We start from the raw sequence: 21,104 nt of genomic DNA on the forward strand, positions 1-21,104 counted from the left end.
AAATGAAAAGGAAACTCCAAAAAATCTGGAGTGCAAGAGATGCGTTTTATTGTATGCCCGTTACGATGAGTAACACATTTAGAAATAATAATCCCACAGAACAGTGACAATCTTATTTTACAGCGTGTACATCATTTTTTACAGCCACATAAAACACTTATTTGTCTAAGAGATTTCCCAAATTTTAACTTTCTGAAGTTTAGAAATATAAAAAAAATTTATTCTCAAGGAACTGATTCTCATCTGGTGCAAAAACAAAATATGAACATTATCTGGAACACAAAGCCACAATATAGCATGAAGTTACAATTTCTCATGTGAACAGCTGTGTGCAAACATGAAGCAACTAAAAAAAGTAAAAAATACACATTATATGCATAACATTTATGACCAGGTTTTTCATTAAATAGCCCTAGACCAGCTCGTTATATAAGCGCCATTGGATTTGCAGCATGCTAACACAAAGCATTTTTAAAGGGATGCATATTTTAAATGTATACACTGTAAACTCAAGATCCACCTCCATACTCTAGTGGCAGCAGATTTTTCTGGTTAAATACTGCATATATACTTTCTTACAGATTGAAAATGCATGTTTATAGCATGGTATAGATCTTTTTTTAAAAGAATCGATTAAAAGGTGCATTTTTATGTCTATATGGAAAATTTCCTATTAGGAGGTAGGACAGTAACTGTCATACCTGTTAAGAACACTGCCCTAAAGAACCTCTAAGTACTTTGAATTTTAATTAAAAAACCCCTACAGTTTTCAACTGCTTTTAATATTCTTTTTAGAGAAGACTTTAAAGTAGCAATGAAAAAAATTAGTGTTGAGTCACAACACTATGAGCTGCATCCATCTTTATCCTTTAAAAAAAAAAAAAGTCAAATTCAAAGTTAATTTTGTTATATGTGCCATACTGAACAACATTCAACTGTAGTTTCAGATAAAAAAAGGGAAATTATACACATATACATCTTTAACCCTAGCACCAGAACACCACCTCTGAGACCATAACATAATGCTCTATTTTAAACATCATATCCTGCAATAAAATAGGTTAGCAGCTTTGAAAACCAGTAAAAAAATGCTTCTTGGACCTAAACTAATAAAGGAAACCAAAAAGTTTCCCTATGAAATGTTTGAAAAAAAAAACCCCAAACCAAACAAGGGACACCCCCCCCACCACCCCCCCAAATTTTGCCAGTTCTGGAATTCAAATTCTAGGCACGATTGAAAACGTTGTGATGAAGTGTCTGACTAAAACTCCCTGTTCCAAACTGCACAAGAAGTGAAGAGGGGGCTCCTTTGCAAACCCTCTGTAGCTCACCCCACCAGGGATCTGTTTCCATACTGGAGACACGTTGGGACTGACAGAATGGGTCACACAATCAGCTCTGCCCTGTCCTCTAGACTCAGCAATGGCAAATACTGTTCACTTGGAGACATTCATCCATCTTTCTGCAAATTTAAAACATTCATCCATCCTCTGCATTCTCTAGTGCTCTTTAGGTTCTGATCAGCAACAATCATAGGGCTATGAGATCCCCTGCCAACCCTAATACTTTTTAAGACTTTTAATACAAAGAATGTAAAGTTATGGTTTAATATCAAGCTTTGAAACCAGGAGAAACAGTTCGTGAGATTTATTTTTTTCCCCAATTAGCATATCACAGTTTCTACATCGCTTCCTCTGGAGCTCACCTATCACATTATGGCCTCTTTGTGGTGCCTCATTATGTGCTGATTTTTCTCGGAGGGCCTGCGGAAGCCCTTTTTGCAGTACTCACACCTGTGGGGGTAGTCTTTGGTGTGGATGGAGATGACGTGGCGCTTAAAGCCCGACGCGTCCGTGGTGCTGTACTCACAGTACTGGCACTGGTACACCTTCCTGCCACTGTGGGTCTTCATGTGCTTCTTCAGTTCGTTCTGCTGCCTGAAGCCCCTTTTACACCTTTTGCATTTAAAAGGCAGGTCCTTGGTGTGAACGGAGAGGATGTGCCCACTGAGCACAAAGGGATCCGAGGTTTTGAAGTCACAGTGCCTACACTGGTGGATCTTTTTCCCTTTGTGGGTCTCGCTATGCTTTTTGAGCTCCGAGGGCCGGTGGAAGCCTTTCTCACACACCTCACACTTGTGGGGAAAATCCTTGGTGTGCACTGAAATGATGTGTCGCTTCAGGTCACTGGAGTTGGTGCTCTTGTGGTCACAGTGGGGACACTGGTGAGTCTTATGCCCTTGGAAGAGCTCGGTGTGCTGCTGCAGCTCCTTCTCGTCGGCGAAGGCCTGGGGACAGTGCTCACATTTAAAGGGCAGGTCGGTGCCGTGTTTGGTTTTGATGTGAGTTTTCAGGTTGGACTGGTCAGCACACCTGAACACGCAGTGCTGACACTGGTATGGCTTTTCCCCCGTGTGGGTCCTCATGTGCTTTTTCAGCTCCGAGGGGTGGCGGAAGCCCTTCCCACACTCCACGCACACATGAGGGAAGTTCTTGCTATGGACTGCCAGCAGGTGCCTGTTGAGCAGCCCCTGCTCTGCAGTCTCATAGTCACAATATTTGCACTTGTGGAGCTTGGGCTCCTTGTCCCTCAGGATGAGTTTGTTGGAACTCAACGGACTCGCCTCTCTGTATCTTCTCGTGTACTCTGTAAACTCGTGCGTTTTATCAACTTTATTTATAAGTTTATGGCTTTCCAGATGATTGTGGAAACTTACTTTTTTGTTAGTTGTAAAGTCACAGTCTGTACACTGGTATTTCTTCTTGATCATATGATCGGGATGGTTCTTCATATGCCTTTTCAAGAATCCTCTGGATTTAAATTTTTTCCCACAAATATGACAAGGGTAAACTGTTAAGGGCTGTCCATCAGGACCTATTATAACAGCTGTTTTTGAACAAACAAAAACAAGTTATGAAGGAAACACATTTACTGATTAAGAAGTTTTCAATCAGCCAAGTGCTGTTCAGATTCATGCACTTACACTTGCAGCAGAGAGAGAGTGGCTCAGTAGTTTAAAAACAACCAATCCACAGCACCTATAGTTTATATAGTTCTGATTTAGAAACTGCTCAAACAGATCGGGAATATCACATGTGCACTGAATATAGCCGAGGGTACTTTTTAATAGCTTGCAGCATTCCAATGAATTGCATCAGCCCTGAGTGTACTGACTTTGAATAGCAAAATATGACATTTTCTAGGCACAGAACTGGAGGGGGGAAGGACACAGGAAATACGCAAATCATCATTTATAGCTTTTAATTCTGCATCAGCTTAAAAAAGAGAAAAGGAATAGGACAGGAGTAGTGGCACTCCATGACAATACCGTAACCATCCAGTGTTTACCTGTTTGCCATTGCCTGGCCTCTCCTCTCCTCCTTTTCTTGGTTTTTTGTTTGAGCACTCTATTAGTGCTAATGCTATCACAAATCTGCAGGTACTGTGTTGCATTACCGTTTTTGTTTTCTAATCGTGTATCCAAGTTATTTCCTAGAAACAAAAATTAGACACCATAAAAAACCTTAAACAACTTGTTTCTTTGGGACTGACGACTGGAATTGCACAGCAGCATTATCTACTTCTTAAAAACAAGCATTGCCCACTCCTCTACCACCAACATACATCAAAAATAAGTGTGCTAATAGCAACCTCTATCTATCTTTCCCAGCAAAAGTCAAGGGTATGATTGTTTAAAAACTGATTCATTTCTAAAGATATTCCTTGATATTTATTCAACTTGTTTTTACTTCTTAACAACTGCATTATCTTTTTTCTGTCTGCAAAACTACATTAGAAACTTGGCAGTGCCTCCCAACTTCCCCACCCCTTCCAAAGGCCTACAGACATCTAGAATTGTTTTCAATCAAAACAGTAGAGAAAGACTGTGGAGTCCTTCAGTATTTAATTTATGACTCATTCTTTGCATCTCTGATTAGGAGCACTGACACAGAAATGTCTGTTTTTTCAAAGACAGTTTTAATGCTGTTAAAAAGTTCTCACCTGCCGCTTGACCATCTTCGTATCTTCGGGGAAGCCTTCTTTCATCTCCTGCAGAAAATGGTATTTTAGTCATTATAAAATAATATTCTTTTTAAAGATGCTGCCTTTGAAAGCCTGATAATGAGAGAAAACTAACAGCTAATAAGTAACAAGTTAACACCATCCAAGTGGAGATGTGCAGCTCGGTGTTGTATAATCATGAGCCTCAGGAGACAAAATCCCATCTCTGGGAGGAGTTAATATCCTCCCCATCTGTGTTTGCATGCTTACCCTGCTGGCTCTCCTGCTTTTCATTATTAATATGCTCTGCAAACTTTTGACCTCATCTATCCCCTCAGACAGCAATGCAGAGGTCATCTAAAATGCACACTTTGCTCCTGAGATGGAAGCACGTTATCTGTCTGGAGTATAAGCAGGCAGATAAGAGGACTTGGCCCTTCCCTTATCAGCCTCTCAGCACAATGGAGTGTTGGAGATGCACAAGGAATACCTCAGGACCACATTCCTCATTTTGCACTGGAAGTATTTGCTGCTATGTGCCAAACCTCTGTGGGTCTGAAGCACTTTACCAGCCCAGCTGCTGGGCTCTCATTACTGCACCAAGGAATTTTCACTGACATGCTTAATTAATTGTAACAAACTACGGATAACTTGGTACCCTCTTAACAAACATTTAATACACCAAAATCCAAGGAAATTACACAAAAGAATAGACAGAATTCACAATATATTCTAAGACACTTCCACAGCTTGAAAACAAAATCACTTTTTTATTTCTCACCTGAAGGACTAACAGGTTTAAAACATGTTGTGTGAAATTATTTTGTAAACTGAAATTATTAGGAACATGTTTATTCCTACTATTCCCTTTTTACAGTCTTTCCCCCTTCCTCTACTAATGTAAAATACTTAATGCTGTTCTTGTTGTTTAAGATCTTCAACATCAAAGCATTGAACCCCACATACTCAGTACATCTGAGCTGGGATCTGAAACAAAAGCAAACTTCTCCTAACAAGCTCTCCTTTCTACTCCATGCAACACAACACACAGCAATCACTGGATGGCAGAGATCAGGAGCTGCTTCCAAACCCCAAGAACAAGGTGAGGTCATCCCAGAGATGCTGGCAGCTGGATGAGGGAGGAAATAATGGCAGGGATTTTCAGGAAAGAAGCACAGGTTCCTACCGTAAGCAGCAGCCCAAGCAACGGGGACAAATGTTTTATTCACGCCAGAGTCCTCAAGCTGGGTGTCTGGAAGGGATGTGGCTTCTTCTTCCCCTACAATAACTTCCATATAAACTTCATCTGCTATTTCAGCACAGCCTGGAAGAAGGGAGGAGAATAAATCTTTAATTTTATTCTGCTGGTCCTAACTTTTCCTTCATTTAATTTGCTCTCGCTCTGATTGATACCCATTATAAATTAATTTTCTTCCTTTGGCATTTAGGGGATCATTGCTTATTCAGACATTCCTTAAAGAGAGAAAACATGTATCAATAAATACTAATCCAAAACAAGTGCCCACAAAATTTCCAATATGCAAACTCATGAACTTGCAATTGATGACATTTGCTACTTTGTTTGAAAGTGGCTTAATTCACAGTAGGAAAACAGAAAAATAAGAAGTTTGACTAACCTCATTAACTTCAACCATGGACATGTTAAATTTAATATAAATAATGAGACGATTGCACACAGTATGCATAAAGTGCATTATCCACATCACTTTAAAATAATTATAGCCTGCTTTTTATTTTTAGGGAAGATGAGCTTAGTTTTCTACTACTTTAGGCTGAACAATCCTTCAGAAAAAAATTTAAAGTGTCCTTCCTTGAGAATGATGGTTATAAGAGTGTACAAACAGCATGAGAAACAAAAATGTTTCTTATTATGCTTACTAATATCTTCATCTTCCTGAGAAGAGTCCTTAACAGCCATGTAAACCATTTTTTCTCGCTGCATTCTCCCAACACCTCCTTGTTCAATGACTCCAGCTACAGAATGGCCATTGTGAAAGTCACTCTCAGTGACAATTTCTGTCCCACCTTGAACAAAAAGAAGTTACACACATTAAGTCAATATGAACAAAGACACTGGTAAGATTAATTTCAAATCCAAGTATTTTTTTGACTTGCTGGGACCATCTACCTGAGAGCAGCTGAGAACACCCTTGCTGGGAGTTACCTCTCAGCCATCAGAGATTTTGGTTCTCCCTGCTGCTGCACGAGCAGTCTGTCCCTTCTGTCCCTGGACACTGGCAGCCCATCCTCAGAGGAACAAACTGCATTTTGGGAACAGAGCCTGGGAATGATCCAGAGGTTTTAGCTCCAAGAACAACCAGTTCAACTCAACTCAAATTCTGCTTTTTCAGGAACAGACACAGGTGAGTTGTGTATCCCTTCAGAGCACGGGGAGTGCTGGGCAGTCTGAGGGGAAAGGGAACTGCAGGGAATTTCTGAGTGCCTTGGTTCACCTGCAGCCCCAGAAATCCTCCCCTCTCTCTGCAAAGGCCATCAAGAACTCCCACCAACAAAAGGGATCCACTCCAGAGGCTTTGCTGTGCTGACACACTTGTGTCTTGCAAAGTCAGAGAAAAGCAGCAGCTGAGAAAACAGCTGCAGACACACAACCACTTCTATATTTGGGCTTTGGCTGCCTGAAAATAGCCCTGCTAATAAAAAAATAACTTGAGACTAATCCACACCCAGCATTTGCTGCATCTCCACAAATGCCACATTCTACAAAACACTCCAGTCACTGGATTATGTGGAATGAAGAACAAACAGAAAGCCCCTGAAACACTTCACACAATTGAAAGAATAAATAGGATTTCAAGGTACCTATTTCAACATCATCTTCAGCTTCAGCTTTAAATATGTAGACTTTGATAACTTCTGAACCAAAGCCATCATCTTTAGCAACATCATCATTTGCCACCTCAGTGCTGATCTTCAAGGGAGTGCTTCCTATATGGTCCAATTTCTCTCCAACATCATCCACTGCAAAGAGAAGAGAATAATAATGAAGTTCAAACATATTTTTAGAAGTCAAAGTAATCAGTAGCATGATTTTCTCCACTATTCTCCCCATGCACAGGAAAGGTTTTTATTCCTAAGTGTCCTTTAAAAGCAGCTCATCTCAAGAAACTTAAAAAGATTCCAGAAGTTCAGTATCTTAGCCCAACTCCAGAAACGCAGCAGGAATTACAGAATGAAGGACACAAGAGGGAGCTTGTCATCAAAGGGAATGAGGTAACTGGTGATGGCTGAAACTATTACTCTTAGAAAGCAAAGATTTATCAATAATTAAAATTAAATATCTATATAAAAGTGTTTAAAATTAACCCAGAATTGCCTGTTACAGTCTAAAAGTTCTCAAAAAATTCACTCTGATGCATATTGACTAAAATATAGTGGCTGAAACTCTTGTGGAGTGTAATGACTTGGAGCATATTCCCAGTTAAAGAAATGTGCATCAAAAATCTGACTGTATCTTCTCCCTAAAAGAAATGATGATTTTATCAAATTTACCACTTGAAAACATACATATTAATGAAGATTAATGCATGATATGCAGCTGATTAAAAGATGAAGTGACAATAAATCCAAATACTATGAGAGATTGACTTCTCATTCTTTACACAACTCACTTGCTGATTATTAGGTATATACATTCAAAATGTTCAATTAATTTTGAAGAAAAAAATTACATCCAAACTATTAAAAGCAACATATTTTGGTACAAAGGGAATTCACAGAGATAACCATAGATACACCTCAAATTGCCAACACAGAGGGCACTGAACTCAGCATCTCTCTGCCACATGTACTGACACACTTCTATTTGAGGATAAATTTAGTTCCTGTGCAGATGGTCAACACAAACCTGTGCAGTGCTGAACACCCACTGAAGTCCTCTAAGCAGAGAAGAATCCCACAAAATGTAGACAAAATCTGAATGAAATACATTCCAGGGAAACAGTATCTTACTGCACACGTAACATTAAAATAAGCGAGCACTAAATTCCTTCAAACGAACACTGAGGTGACAGCAGAGCTTCCCGACTCCACTGGCACACCAAGGTCTGATCCCTGGGAAAAGCTGCCTTACCTAGGATGGCTGCAGTGCTCCCCAGTCCCCTCCCAGTTTCCTGCTCCCAGGGCACTGGTGGCTGCTCCCAAGAGCTGCTTTAACCCCTTCAGCTCTGGGCTAAACTGGAGAGGTGGGAAGGAGCAGCCTCTCCTGCAGCAGGGGAGTGGGAATCCATCCCAGCAATCCCAAAGAAAGCTCTTCCCACTCATCGACAAGGTTCCAAGGACCTACCCAGCTCACAGCACTGGGAAACCTCATTTCTATTCATAAATCTTGGACTGCACCAGGTGAGTACAGAAGTTACTGAGGACAGAACTGGATAAAATGTGGGTAAGTACAAGCAAATATTTGGTTTTGGTTTAGAACCTCTATGAAGTCTATACTTTGATGAAAATTAATATTCTGAGTTGGAAGGGACCCACAAGGATCATCAAGTCCAACTCTTAAGTGAATGATCCATATGGGGATTGATCCCACAACCTTGCTGTTAGCAGTACCAGGCTCTATAACCTCAAACAACTATGGAAAACATTTTAAAAATGCTGTTTGGTGGCGTTTGGGGTTTTTTTGGGTAACTAAAGGATTAATTCCATTGCTGAAGAAGTCAAACATGGATCAGTAAAAAAAACTTTCCTGAGGAAGAGTTTTTGCTTTTTTAATTAAAATAACTTTCTACATCTCTACTGCAATCAATGCCAGGAACATCAGCACCCTAATGAGTGAGAGTCTGACACGTGCTGCCTGATGTTCGTGTGACCTGGCAGGACACTGGCAACAGTCAGAGCACAAACACTGAGAGAGCCACAACAGAGAACCTGCAATATTCCTCTGAAATCCACTTTCCCAGCACCAGGTCGTTAAACCCCTTTATGTCCACTGTGGGAGTGTTACTGCACCTGCTAATTGATATTTTTTATGCTGCCAGAATGGGATTGTCAGAAGAGAGAAAACAGGAGATGCTGAAATTCCCTTATCTTGGAATAAGTATTTCCATACATTTACTAAACATGGATTTATTAAAGACTTTTTTTTTCCCCTGCAAGTCTCTTTAACATTTATAATTTCTTATGCATGTTCTGGAAAATAATAAATAGAAGCTTAATTTAATACAATGACCATTCCCACTGCATGTGGGAGTGTTGGAAGAACTGGAGGTAATTCCCAGTACAAAGAGGGATTACATACCCAGCTCTATGACTGCCAAAAAAAATATTTCAGAGCTTACAAACCCTGCTAATTTAGACTGGGAGGCAGTAATACAGTTCTTTTCAAATCTGCACCTCAAGCAACACAAATTTTTTCTAAACTCATATATTTTATAAACTTAACACATTACCAGTCTAACAGAAATAAGTTTTTCTGCTCTGGGAAATTACTCAACAACAGCAACTTCCTGCTGTATTTAAATATTGCCTGTAAAGTCCCCAAATCTTCAATATCCTTTAAAAATAGGGACTCCTGTTTTAGAGGGGCAAACTTAGAACAGTATTTTTAACATCTGTGGTTACTTCTACACCATTAACCATCCTGTGTATTCTCCAAAAAAGTCAGTCTTTACAATTTAAGCTAAAAAAATGGAAACCTATCAGGAAATTTGTGTATCCAGGGCCTCTGGGATCACTCTTCTAAAAAAGCAAATGTGTAATATAGCAAAATTTGGAAAATATCATCTGGGATGGGAAAACGGTATCAAGATAAACTGTTATCTGTAAGATGTTGCTTTTTGTTTCAAATACAACAGAACACACTGAACATTTTGCTTTTTGAAATTGCTTTTGCTTTGAATTTTTTTGAATTTGCTTTTTGAAATTGCTTTTGCTTAAAGTCCTGTCATATCTGAAGGAAATCTCATGGCTTCCATCTACCTTTTAAACAGACTCAGAAAGAGAAATCACAGCAGGGCAAGGAATCTTTGTCAGGTTCCAAAATATTATTGTTTTTTAGAACAGCACATGAAAATACTTTGCTGTCTAAGTAAGATGCCTTCAATCATTGCTAACCCATCAGTGCTAAATTCCCTGCTGCTTTTCCCAGGGATAGCTCAGGGGAACAGGGAATGCTTGCTTCCTTTCAGTCAATGGAATATCAAAGTGTCTTCCAGCTCTGACTCACCCACCAGAAGCACTACACATTATTATCTGGTCCCTTAAAATAAACTGAAAAAACACAACAGAGAACCTCCATAAACAGATGCTGAATCCTCCTGAGCGAACAAACTTTAAAGGAAAACTCAGCACACTCCCAGAGTTAAACTTACCTGGCTTGGCTGTTTTCAGGTGTGTGATGTCCAGATTCACCGTGGATTGCCAGCTCCCAATCCATGTGATGCCTCACATGCACTATGCTGGTGATACCACAGCCACCAGAGGAGCAACACGAGGGCAAGGTAAGTCCCACGCTTTGACAATTCTCCAGGTTTTTCTAATGTCTGATCTACTTAAGTCCCATAGGTTCAAATAGAGCAGTAGGAATCCTAAAATGTTTAGCAAATGAGGCAACAGTGTAAGACACTACAAAGGAGGTGTTGGTGGCACAGTACCTTACCCCCGGGCCAGCTCCAGTGTGGGTCAGTGGTGGCTTTGAGGTCACCAGAATAGTGCATGGGGCCGGCACGCGGAGCGGGGGCTGGCAACCCGCTGTGGGTCTGAATATCGCAAACCTGAAAAACAAAAGAGGGGAGGCTTCAGCTCCACTGCCCACTGCCCCTGCAGCACGGGATGTGCTGCTCACCAGCTCCATCTCTCTCTGACAAGGGCTGGGGTCAGGGGCCCACCACCGCATTTGGGATTCAATTCTTTTTTATCAAGGTGTTCTGATGGTTTAAAGCAAAGAATCGTGAACACCTTGTGGTTTTTGTGTTGTGAACTTATCAAAAATAGATTTTTTAAGTCCTATGCTTATAAAGTTGGTTTGAAAAAGCTGAATTTATCTGCAGAGTGGTGATAATCTTCCAATGAAAATTTCCAAACACAAAATCATATCCAGACAGTCCTACAACTATCAAGACAAACTTACTATTGTCCAAATAGTATTTAGATAGAAAATATGATTACCAGAAATGCATAAAGTATCTACATGGGAATGTCACCTCAAAATGGTGTAGTATCACCTTTCAGTACAGTCCCTTCTAACCCAACCCATTCTATGGTTCTGTCATTTAAGCTGTAACCCAACAAGCATAAGGGAAATTAAAACTCCAGTCAGTTCCATACTCTAAAATGTCATATTTTGGTAGTTCCCACCTGTGCTCCACAGAACAACTCATGGTATTCCCTAATGGCATATCTGGCATTTTAAAGTCTCCCCTTTTTAGATGCTAAATTTCATTAAAAGACAAGTATTTTGAAATTCTTTAGAAATAGCACTTTGGTGTGATTTTCATTATAAAAATAGTTCAACAGTCCTATATATACATCCCAATGAAATACTGTAAAATTCACTTTCTACAATATTGACAGCACTTGACAATTGAATACATTTAAGTAAATAAAAAGTTTTGACCTGCTTGATAAATTGAGGTCTTTATCTATTCTACACAACACATTATCTCCATAGACAAAACAAATTCAAGGGTAATATTTAAACTATAAAAAAAAATTAACAACTGCATAAGAATGATTCATTACCACTGAAAAAACACAATAGCAGACACTTTGTGGGGTCAGGCTGGCATCCCCAGCACAACACAGGCTCAAAACTTAGAAACACAACAGAGCTCAAAGATATTTATCAGTGCTCCAGATGAAGGGATCAGCTTTGCAGGTGACACTGAGCTGGGGAAGTGTTGATGCTGGAAGTGGGAAGCTCTTCAGGGGAGTCTGGACAAGCTGGATCCATGGGCTGAGGCCAATTGTGGGGATTCACAAGTGCCAGGTCCTAACCTGGAGTCACAGTAACCCCATGGAAAGCTCCAAGCTGGGACAGAAGGGCTGTAAAAGGCCCAGGGGGTGCTGGTGCCAGCAGCTGGACATGAGCCCAGGGGTGCCCAAGTGGGCAAGAGGCCAATGGCACCAGGCTTGGATCAGGAACGGTGTCCAGGGGGATCAGGGCACTTCTGGGGCACCTCGGGAACCCCCAGGACAAGAGGGACATTGAGGGGCTGGAACGTGTCCAGGGAAGGGAATGGAGCTGGGAAGGGGCTGGAGAATTCCTGAGGGAGCTGGGAAAGGGGCTCAGCCTGGATAAAAGGACGATCAGGAGGGACCTTCTGGCTCTGCACAAGTCCCTGCCAGGAGGGGACAGCCGGGGGATCAGGCTCTGCTCCCAGGGAACAGGGGAACAGCTTTGAGCTGTGCCAGGGGAGGCTCAGGTTGGACAGTGCAAAAATTCCTCCATGGAAAGGGCTGTGCAGCCCTGGCACAGCTGCCCAGGGCACTGGTGGAGTCCAGTCCATCCCTGGAAGGATTCAAAAGCCATGTGCATGTGGCACTTGGGGACATGGTTAGTGGTGGCCCTGGCAGTGCTGGGAGAACGATTAAACTCAATAATCTTACAGCTCTTTCCCAACCTAAAATATTCTATGACTGCCTTAATTTATCTAAATGATTACTTAAAACAAAATCCTAAATGAATAATGTAGCTTCCAACTTGGACTATTCAGGCACATCACGATTATACATATATAAAAATTTAATTTGCTGAAAACTAGGTCTCAAAACGGCTTTGAAACATTGTGAAAGGCAAGCTTGGGAACCTGACAAAATCAGGAATGTGTCAGACACACGTGGGGCCACCAGGCAACTGAAAGCTTCAGATGCTCTGGTCTAAGTGCAGGATCATCAGCATCAATCACTCATCTCTCTCAGAAGGAATCCCAAAGATGACTGTACTTACAATGATAAGGAAAATAGCCAGTTACAGAATAAACTCATCCTAAGTACTCTGTCAGAAAGGAGGAATTTGTTCAGTGAAACAACTGACTGTAAAAATGGTGTTTCTTTTGTTACAAATACACTCAGAGTTTTTTTTTGTTGCAGGTCTAATTTTCTTTATCAACTCATTTTTGAAGTTCCTAATTCAAAAAACCCTCTTTTTGACTTCAGTTAGTGACACAGTAATGATGGAAAGCTTTAAAAATCATTGCTGTTCATTCTATACTGAACGAAAACAAATATCAAAATATATTTTGCATAAAGGACATAAATGCTATGAGAGAAGAAAATCATTATCATCATGAATCAGTGGTGTCCTCTGTCATGAAATTTTTAATAAATGCAGCTTGTTGTGAACAGATTGACACTTTGACACACTTGGCATTGACTTTTTTTTCTAACATACTGCTTCTGACTAAATAAAATCTGTTTTGACCTACTCACATTTCAATAAGTGATTTGACGAAGTAAAGAAATTTAAATTACTTGGAATATATTTTATCAAATTTGTGTAGCAGCAACAACTGGTACCTTGGGTATAATGTAAGCACTGAAGAAACACAAATTACCCAAGGTTCTTTCAGCAGGCAACTTCAGCTACCTGTCAACAGGATCATATGGAGTTGGATGCTGTGTGGGAACTGGAATGTGTTAATGAGCCAATCCATTAATGAACACAACCCCTTATTTCCAAGTTCAGCCCAGAACAGCACAACAGACAATGAAATGCCTATTATAATTTTTAATATGCTAAACAAACCACATTTTGTGGACACATTAAAAAAACTCTGAATTAGAGATCTTAAAAAAACTATTTCTTAGTGGATTCTCCTGATTAATCCCAATGTTATTTTTACATGAATCTACATAGCATTGTAATATACCTGTGGTGTATTTTTAGAAAAAAGTTGCATATTCAAAATAAATGGAATGTTTAACTTTGCAAGGTATTTTTCTTAAATTTCCTGGAATATCTAGTTTCAGAAACACAAACATACACACCCACTCACTCAGCAGCATCAAAGTCCTTCTCTTTCTTGTTGTATCAGTGATTTTGCATCAAAAACCCCAAATCCAGACACCAGGAATTAACTGGGCACCAGCCTATTCCCTGAGTGTTCCAAGAGTCCAGTTACAGGAACTTCTCCCCACCAGAGCACTTCCAGCTCAGCTACCTCCTGCTTCCATCTACCTCTGTGGACTTACAAGATATCATCAGGTAGTCTTCAGACGTGCTCTTGCCATCGTCGTCATCCTCAGTTTTGATGGTGACCGTGGAGCCAGGGACAGTCCCAGCTGCCTGGATGACAGCTTCCGAATCCGAGTTGGTCACCAGCACCTCTTCCGAGACCATGGTGGGCGAGTCGGCGCCGGCCACGGAGTCCTGCACCACGTGCTCCAGGTGTCCCTCAGGGCCCGTGACAAGATCTGCCACAAACACCTGGTCGGGAACGCGCACGGTTTCTGTGATCAGGTCAGAAGTCAAAACGTGGTCGCTGGTGTCCAAAGCCTCCTCAATGGCAACATCAGCCTCCAACACAGAGTCGGGAACGATGACGCCCTCGGTGACAACGTCCGTCTCCGTGATGATGTCGGGCCCCTGCACCACCTCAGCTGCCAAGCCATGATCAAGGGTTATCCCATCATCCGTCACCACATCAGAAACCAGGACAGCTTCGGGGACTGACACAACAATGTGGTCTCCATCGATGTGAGCAGTGCCAGCCATTCCAGCCACTAGGGAACAACCATAAACCGGGAGAAAAACGTTACAATTATTGCACCGGCAACTGCTCTATCTAAGGAATGGAGCTACCACACAGACAACTAAACACAGATGTAAACATCTGTTACCTCTCCACATCTACATTCTGCATTTCTGCTCAAAGCAGAATGTTCTGTACAAGTTCAGATAAACAAAACACACCACTTCAAGACATAATGTGGAGCATGTCCCAAAATCTGTTAAAAACTAAAGGCCAGCTTTAGTTTAGACAGTCCAGTCCCCTTCTTCTTTAATTCCCAGTTAGAAAACATTCCATTGCAGCAGCAATGTGAATCTTCACAGAATTCTTGCCTGACACTGGAAGTGCAGTTACAAACCATTAATTGTTGTTACACTGGAAGGATTCACCCTTTGCACTGCAAGGGCCTTGTTAAAAATAAACACTCAGTTTTATGCAACATTTACAGTAAAATTTCCAACAATTTGCCACATCACAAGGAATGGCTGGAGGTAGAAACCTGGTTTTCATTACCAGACTGGACTGGCCAGTCATATTTGCAGACTACTTTTCTAGACATAACAAAAAATGCACAGCAAACTATTTTAACACACAAACAGCAGTTTTAATCTTGAAAACACTCAAGAAAATGGTTCTTATCTGAATTTTAGAAAAATAATTAACATTATTCAGTGTTGTAATTCAAATGAAAATATTTTGGTATAGACATGGTCCTTCCCAATACTTGAGATAATTTCCTGGATTTTACTTATTATTTTTAATAATTAAAATAGTTTACCAAAATCTTGCATGATCATAGTGTGAGGCATTTTGGATTCCTGTGTTTGCAATCCAAGACTTCCACCACCTGGATCCATATTCAGCCAAATTCATTCACAAATAACTGCAATAAAGCAAAAAAGAGAATTTATGGTTAACAGTGTTCTTGTGTTGATCAGCTTTACTGGACTGATGTGTTACACTGACAAACACAGAGAAGTATTTATCCAAAAATTCAAGAAAACCATAAGCAACACTTCACACAATTCACTTTACTATTTTGATTTATATTTTTTGACCTTAGCAAAACAATAAATATTAGCAAATGTGCACAAAGCAGCCTCTGTTCTGCCCCTGTATGTACAGACTCATTAACTAATTATCAAGACTAATTAACTAATTATCATTGTGGATGTGTGGAGCTACAATGAAGAAAGTGGAGAGTTGTATTGGGAGTATAAATTTTTCCAATTCTTTCAAAATTTGGATATAGGAGACACTTCAAAATCAATTTTAAGGTGTAAATTTAACTGGGGATGCTGAATCTCTTTGACAAGGCACAGCTACAGAAAGTCACTCCCAGAGCAGGAGAAAGCACTTATCACTTAACTGTGTTCCCAAAAAAACACAAGGGAGAAGGATAAAATCAGCCTTCCAGCATTGCTACCAAACACTGAAGTGTGGGGATTCGGAATTATTTTGCAATTTGCTGCAACCCCAAGGACTTTACACAAGTTCTGAGTGCAGACAAAGTGACTCCACAGAAGCACCCACAGGATCAGAAAAAGCTCAAGGCTTTCACAGGTGAAAAAACTCAAGCCTAAAAAAAAGCTGCTGCACAAGACTAAACTCTTGTACCTCCCTGCCCTCTGGTAATCCAATCAGAAAAAGTGACAGAATCACAGAGCAAAGAAGTTTTAGGAGTTGTGGGAAGTGAAAGCACAGTCAGAGCTCAGACCTGTGTGACCTGAGTGGGGCAGAGAGGAGCAGGGAGTACAAATCTTTCAACGGTAAGTCTCCAAAGTATGTTGCTTTCCTCTTGTAGCACCAACCTTGTTCTTGCTCTCCTAGATCTCATAAATCACCAGTACCCCATCACAAGAATTCATTGAATCTTAGCATCTAAATCCAAACTATGAGGGAAACTCCAATTCCTTTGTGGTAGAACACACTTGACAACCCCGCTGCAGCGAGTTCTACCTCAAGAGCCAGCACAGCCAAGGTCAAGCCAAGCTGTAGGAATAAGTGCCCAAAATCAGAGACACCTCTAAGGCAGAATCAAAGAGCCCAGGAAGAGCCAGGACCTCCCAAACTCCAGAGCTCCTACAGTAAAGGTGCCCAGTGATAGCAATCGCAAGGAAAAGCCACCGATCCACCCCAAGGAGGTCTGAATTCAAGAATACGGAACAAGTCAAACATTATCCGTGAGGAAAGCTGGCAAGGATTTTACTAATTCAATTCCACTCCAAAATCAAATTCTTTAAGCATTCTAAGGATCACAGAGCAGCTCCAGAACCTCAATGCAATGCTCCATCACTCACAAATTATCACCACAGCCATCCAAAATTTTCCCTGTACCTAATGAATTCTTGCTAGTACAAAATATAATGCAGCTCTAGAGCATAAATAGCTCATTCATCTATTTCAGAATGAAGGCAATATCTAACATTTCCTGACCACAGCCTTTGCATTCAGAGGACTCTTTTTTTCAGAGTAAATGGATATGAGAAATTATTTTAATTTATATCAATCTGAGATTACAGGAAGAGTATGTCAGACTTTTTTTCCTTCTCAATAAACAACTTATGTTGTTGAGTAATTAGATGCACAACTATATTACATATTGTGGTACACAGAAAAATTTAATACAAAGTAAGACCGTAATGTGAATTTAAATTTCTGCAGGGAAGCAAATTATCACTAAAAGAGTATTTTCCTGGTAGTTAACAGGACTAGAAAAAGAACCAAAGTTATGGGATGGCACCAGCAATCCCTTAAACTTCCCCTAAAATCAGAGATGGATGATACACAGGCAAGAACCCCACTGAAGCTGTACCAATGCTATGAAGAAGATTCTTGTAAACCCTCACTGCAGACAAAGGATGGAATCAACCACACAATCACAAATTTATTTTTTGTATCAACGTTGTGATCTTAAAGGAATGCAGTGAGAGCAGGAAAAGCCCTTCCTGCTACTGCTAGAAGAATTAACCCTGGGTAAGGCCCACGGCTGCCCCAAACCAGGTTCTGCTCACAGGTTGCAGCAGTGCAGATGATGCAGTTTCACATGTCACATATGCAGGCAAATCTTGTTATTTGGAACAGCAAAGAAATGCAGTGCAGTGATTAATTGTGGTTCTTCTCAGCTTCCCTCCCGTAGTACACTGTGTAACACACCCACACCACCACAGGCAGATCCAATCATGGCTTTGGAAAGGGAGAAATCAGGCAGAAAGCCATAATTCCACACCCTGTCACAATCCCAAACGTATCCATTCCTCTCTTCCTCTAACTTGTAACATCTCAAGTTTTTCCTCTCAATTCCCCTTCTCCTCTGGATATTTAAAGACAATGAAAATGTTTTATTAGCAGCAGCCAATAAAATACTCACAATATTCCATTAATTTTTTCATTGATTTATTTTTAATTAAATCAGGTTATCTTGGCTCAGGAAAGAGCACATTATCATCGCATCCCAAAATGAAGTATTTCATAGTATTTCATACAACCTACACTGAGACTCCCAGAGCAATATCTCAAGGCTAAATTTTTAAAATATGTCTGTAGCTGGAATGGTTTTGCTTTTTCTGAAAAATAACAGCTCTCTTTCTAATGAGCCTGAGGTTCATTTCAATCTATTCCAGCTCTTTATGCCAAAGCTCTTCCTTAGATGGGGTCAGCTGAGACATGCAATGAATTTTACAGTAGAAGAAGGGACATTTGACCTCTCTGACTACAACTGTAAATTGCTTCTGTGTTTTTTAAAATCAAGAGTAATGTTTGGCAATTTGGGATGACCTAAAGACACCTAACAGCAACACTCAACTGAAAATCTGGTGTTCTCTGCTCCCAGGATAGACATTGATTTGTTCTTAGCCTACTCTTCCTAAGAAAGTATCGCAAAATAACCAGAAATATTTTCATTTTAGAGAGAGTTTAAAAAAAAAACTCCAAATGCAAAAATCTTCAGCAAAGCATTTTAAGGAGGAGGGATAACAACTTCAGCACTTCTACCCTTCCCAGGAAAAACAGGGTATCATTGGCGTTCCCAGGGGGACAAGGAAATTCCCAAACCCTGTTCTGGTTTCCAGGCATTGTTGCCATATTTGAAATGTGTATAACATAAACGTTTCTACAGAACACCAATTACAACATGCCAATTACAGCTTAAATACATGCTCGTTATTTACATAGCTTTAGGAATGTATTTTCTTTCTGTGGTCCTGCAAATATCTCCTCAATTCTTTACATCTTTATTACCAGAAGGTTCAGGTGGTGTATTTTCACATGAAGCCTAATTGCACGGTCAGCCTTTAATCTCTCCTTTAACACACTGGAATTCTTCTAAATAATTTGCATCTTGTTTACATGCTCCAAAGAAAACACAGCATCATGCACTGCTGGTGTTTTGGATATTCACAAGTTGAATATGAGACTTGCATTAAACCAACAGAACCAGGCTCAGACACAGAGCAATGGAACAATAAATAAACTTCTATGCCGTTGAAAAAATACGAACCAGATGCTGTGTAACCATTTACTTTCTTAACATCCTAGTCGCACAAAAAAAAGTTATCCTTGCCTGATGATAGCTTTCATTTTTTCCACTCCTAATTTTAATGCAGCAATTGACAAAAACGCAATGAGAAACGTCCTGCTTGCGCAAAAATCCTAATGAGAAAACCCCAATTAATAAAATAACGTGCAGGTTAACACAGACCCTTGGAGAGAACAGACTGGGTATGAAAAACTAGCATATCCATTAAAAAGTCCTTTATTGTGTCCACCTAGAAAGCACCAGGACAACTTACAGTCTAAATCCATTTAAAATGCCACAGACAAAACCAGCGAACGAGATTTTGTCTCGCTGCCTGAAACGCGCTAAAGGCTCTTAATACAAAATAATAAAATAGAAAAAAAAAAAAAATTAAAAAAAAAAATTACATCTACACGTCGCACCAATAAAACTTCCCGTAGTAAAAATTACGGGCAGAGGCGGGCGGCGGTGCCCAAGGGCCGGGGCTGTCGGTGCCCGCTGGCGCCGGCGGCTCCCGGCAGCCCCCGGCGCTTCCCTCCCTCCTTCCCTCCCTCCCGCGCGTGCCCGGCGCGGGCGCGCCCGCGGTGCCGCCGGGGCGGGGGGAGGCGGCGGAGGGAGCGCGGGGACAAAGGAGCGGGTGTCCCGCGGCGGTGCGGCCCGGGAGGCGGGGACAGCGCCGGGATAACGCCGTCCCGGCGGGAATAACCCGGGCCCGGCCGGGATAACAGCCCTGAGTCGCGGCCTCCCTGCCCCGCCGGCCCGGCCGACATCTTGTGTTCCGCCATTTTCTGCCCGCCCGCGCGGTCGCCCCGCCGCCGGGCCCGCCCGCCCCACCCCCCCCGCGCGCCCGCGGCGGGGCCGGCCGCGGCTTCCCTGCCCGCCCGCCCGCCCAGGGGCGGCCGCGGCCCGCCGCGACCGCGGCGGCCGTACCGGAGCGCGGCCTGCGCGGCTCCAGCGTGCCCGTCCCCGTGCCCGGGCCCCCCTGCGCGGGCCCGGGGTGCGCCGGGCCCGCGGGACGCGCCGGGGCCGGGCCGGGCCTGGGCCCGCTCCGCCCGCAGCCTGGGCCGGGCGGCGGCCGCGAGCGCGCGCGGCCCCGCTCCGCTCCCCCCGCACGTCACGCGCGCCCCCGCGCGCCGAGCAGGCGCAGCCGCCGCCGCCCCCTCAGACCCCCCCGCGCCCCCGGCACCGCGAGGGGACCGCGGGGGAGCCCCGCTCCTGCCCCCGGCACCGCGAGGGGACCGCGGGGGAGCCCCGCTCCTGCCCCCGGCACCGCGAGGGGACCGCGGGGGAGCCCCGCTCCTGCCCCCGGCACCGCGAGGGGACCGCGGGGGAGCCCCGCTCCTGCCCCCGGCTCCGTGAGGGGACCGCGGGGGGTAATGAGGGGAGTTCCCCCACACACCCGTGCCCGGGTGCAGGAATCATCTGGTGAATAAAGCACACAACATTTAAATAGTTCGGGCAACAGTTTCAGTTCTGTGGGTCTCTTAGGGTGAAAACCCGACGTACCTGGTTAAAGGTTACCAAGTAAATACAACGCCGAAACAGTTTTTTAATATATAAAAGTAGGATACAGACATGAACTTTCTCATAACGAGCATAGCAACTTGTTTTGGAAACTTTGCATTACTCTGTCACAAGATTAAGCACCTGCTGTACAAACCTGAGCAAAGGAGGACTTGGGCAATGCTTGGTGCCTGTTCTATGTCTTCTATTCCTTAGAGGAATCCAAAGCCGGAGCTGTGTTTCCAAGTAAAGTGTAAAGGCAGAAATGGATTTGTGGGAAATGTGGCCCAAACCCCTCAGAAGCTGAGAGGGGATTGCTCAGAGCCACCTGAGGGAGTGAGGGGGTGTCCCTGTCTGGGGGTCAGAGCGCAGAG

At 42.4% G+C, this 21,104-nt stretch overlaps 1 protein-coding gene across 2 annotated transcripts; it reads right to left on the reverse strand.

The window, feature by feature from the left end:
- Positions 1-26: 26 nt before the first annotated feature.
- On the reverse strand, positions 27-20,179 carry ZNF711 (ZFX family zinc finger ZNF711). 2 transcript variants are annotated; one of them, XM_088062477.1, is made up of 9 exons: positions 20,158-20,179; positions 15,490-15,594; positions 14,173-14,703; positions 6,844-7,002; positions 5,902-6,048; positions 5,189-5,326; positions 4,003-4,050; positions 3,457-3,492; positions 27-2,886 (listed from the first exon to the last, which is right to left on the reverse strand). In XM_088062477.1, the coding sequence occupies exons 2-9, from the start codon at positions 15,566-15,568 to the stop codon at positions 1,709-1,711; spliced, it is 2,316 nt and encodes a 771-aa protein (XP_087918603.1). In that variant the 5' UTR covers positions 15,569-15,594; positions 20,158-20,179; the 3' UTR covers positions 27-1,708. The 2 variants fall into 2 exon arrangements, with proteins under 2 accessions (XP_087918603.1, XP_014110836.1); XM_014255361.2 differs by having other exon boundaries at positions 3,349-3,492.
- Between the last annotated feature and the right edge of the window lie 925 nt (positions 20,180-21,104).

The sequence above is a fragment of the Pseudopodoces humilis genome, chromosome 15 (genome assembly GCF_049639895.1).
Source record: "Pseudopodoces humilis isolate 2021_Gansu_Grassland_sample_001 chromosome 15, ASM4963989v1, whole genome shotgun sequence".
Classification (NCBI taxonomy): Eukaryota; Metazoa; Chordata; class Aves; order Passeriformes; family Paridae; genus Pseudopodoces; species Pseudopodoces humilis.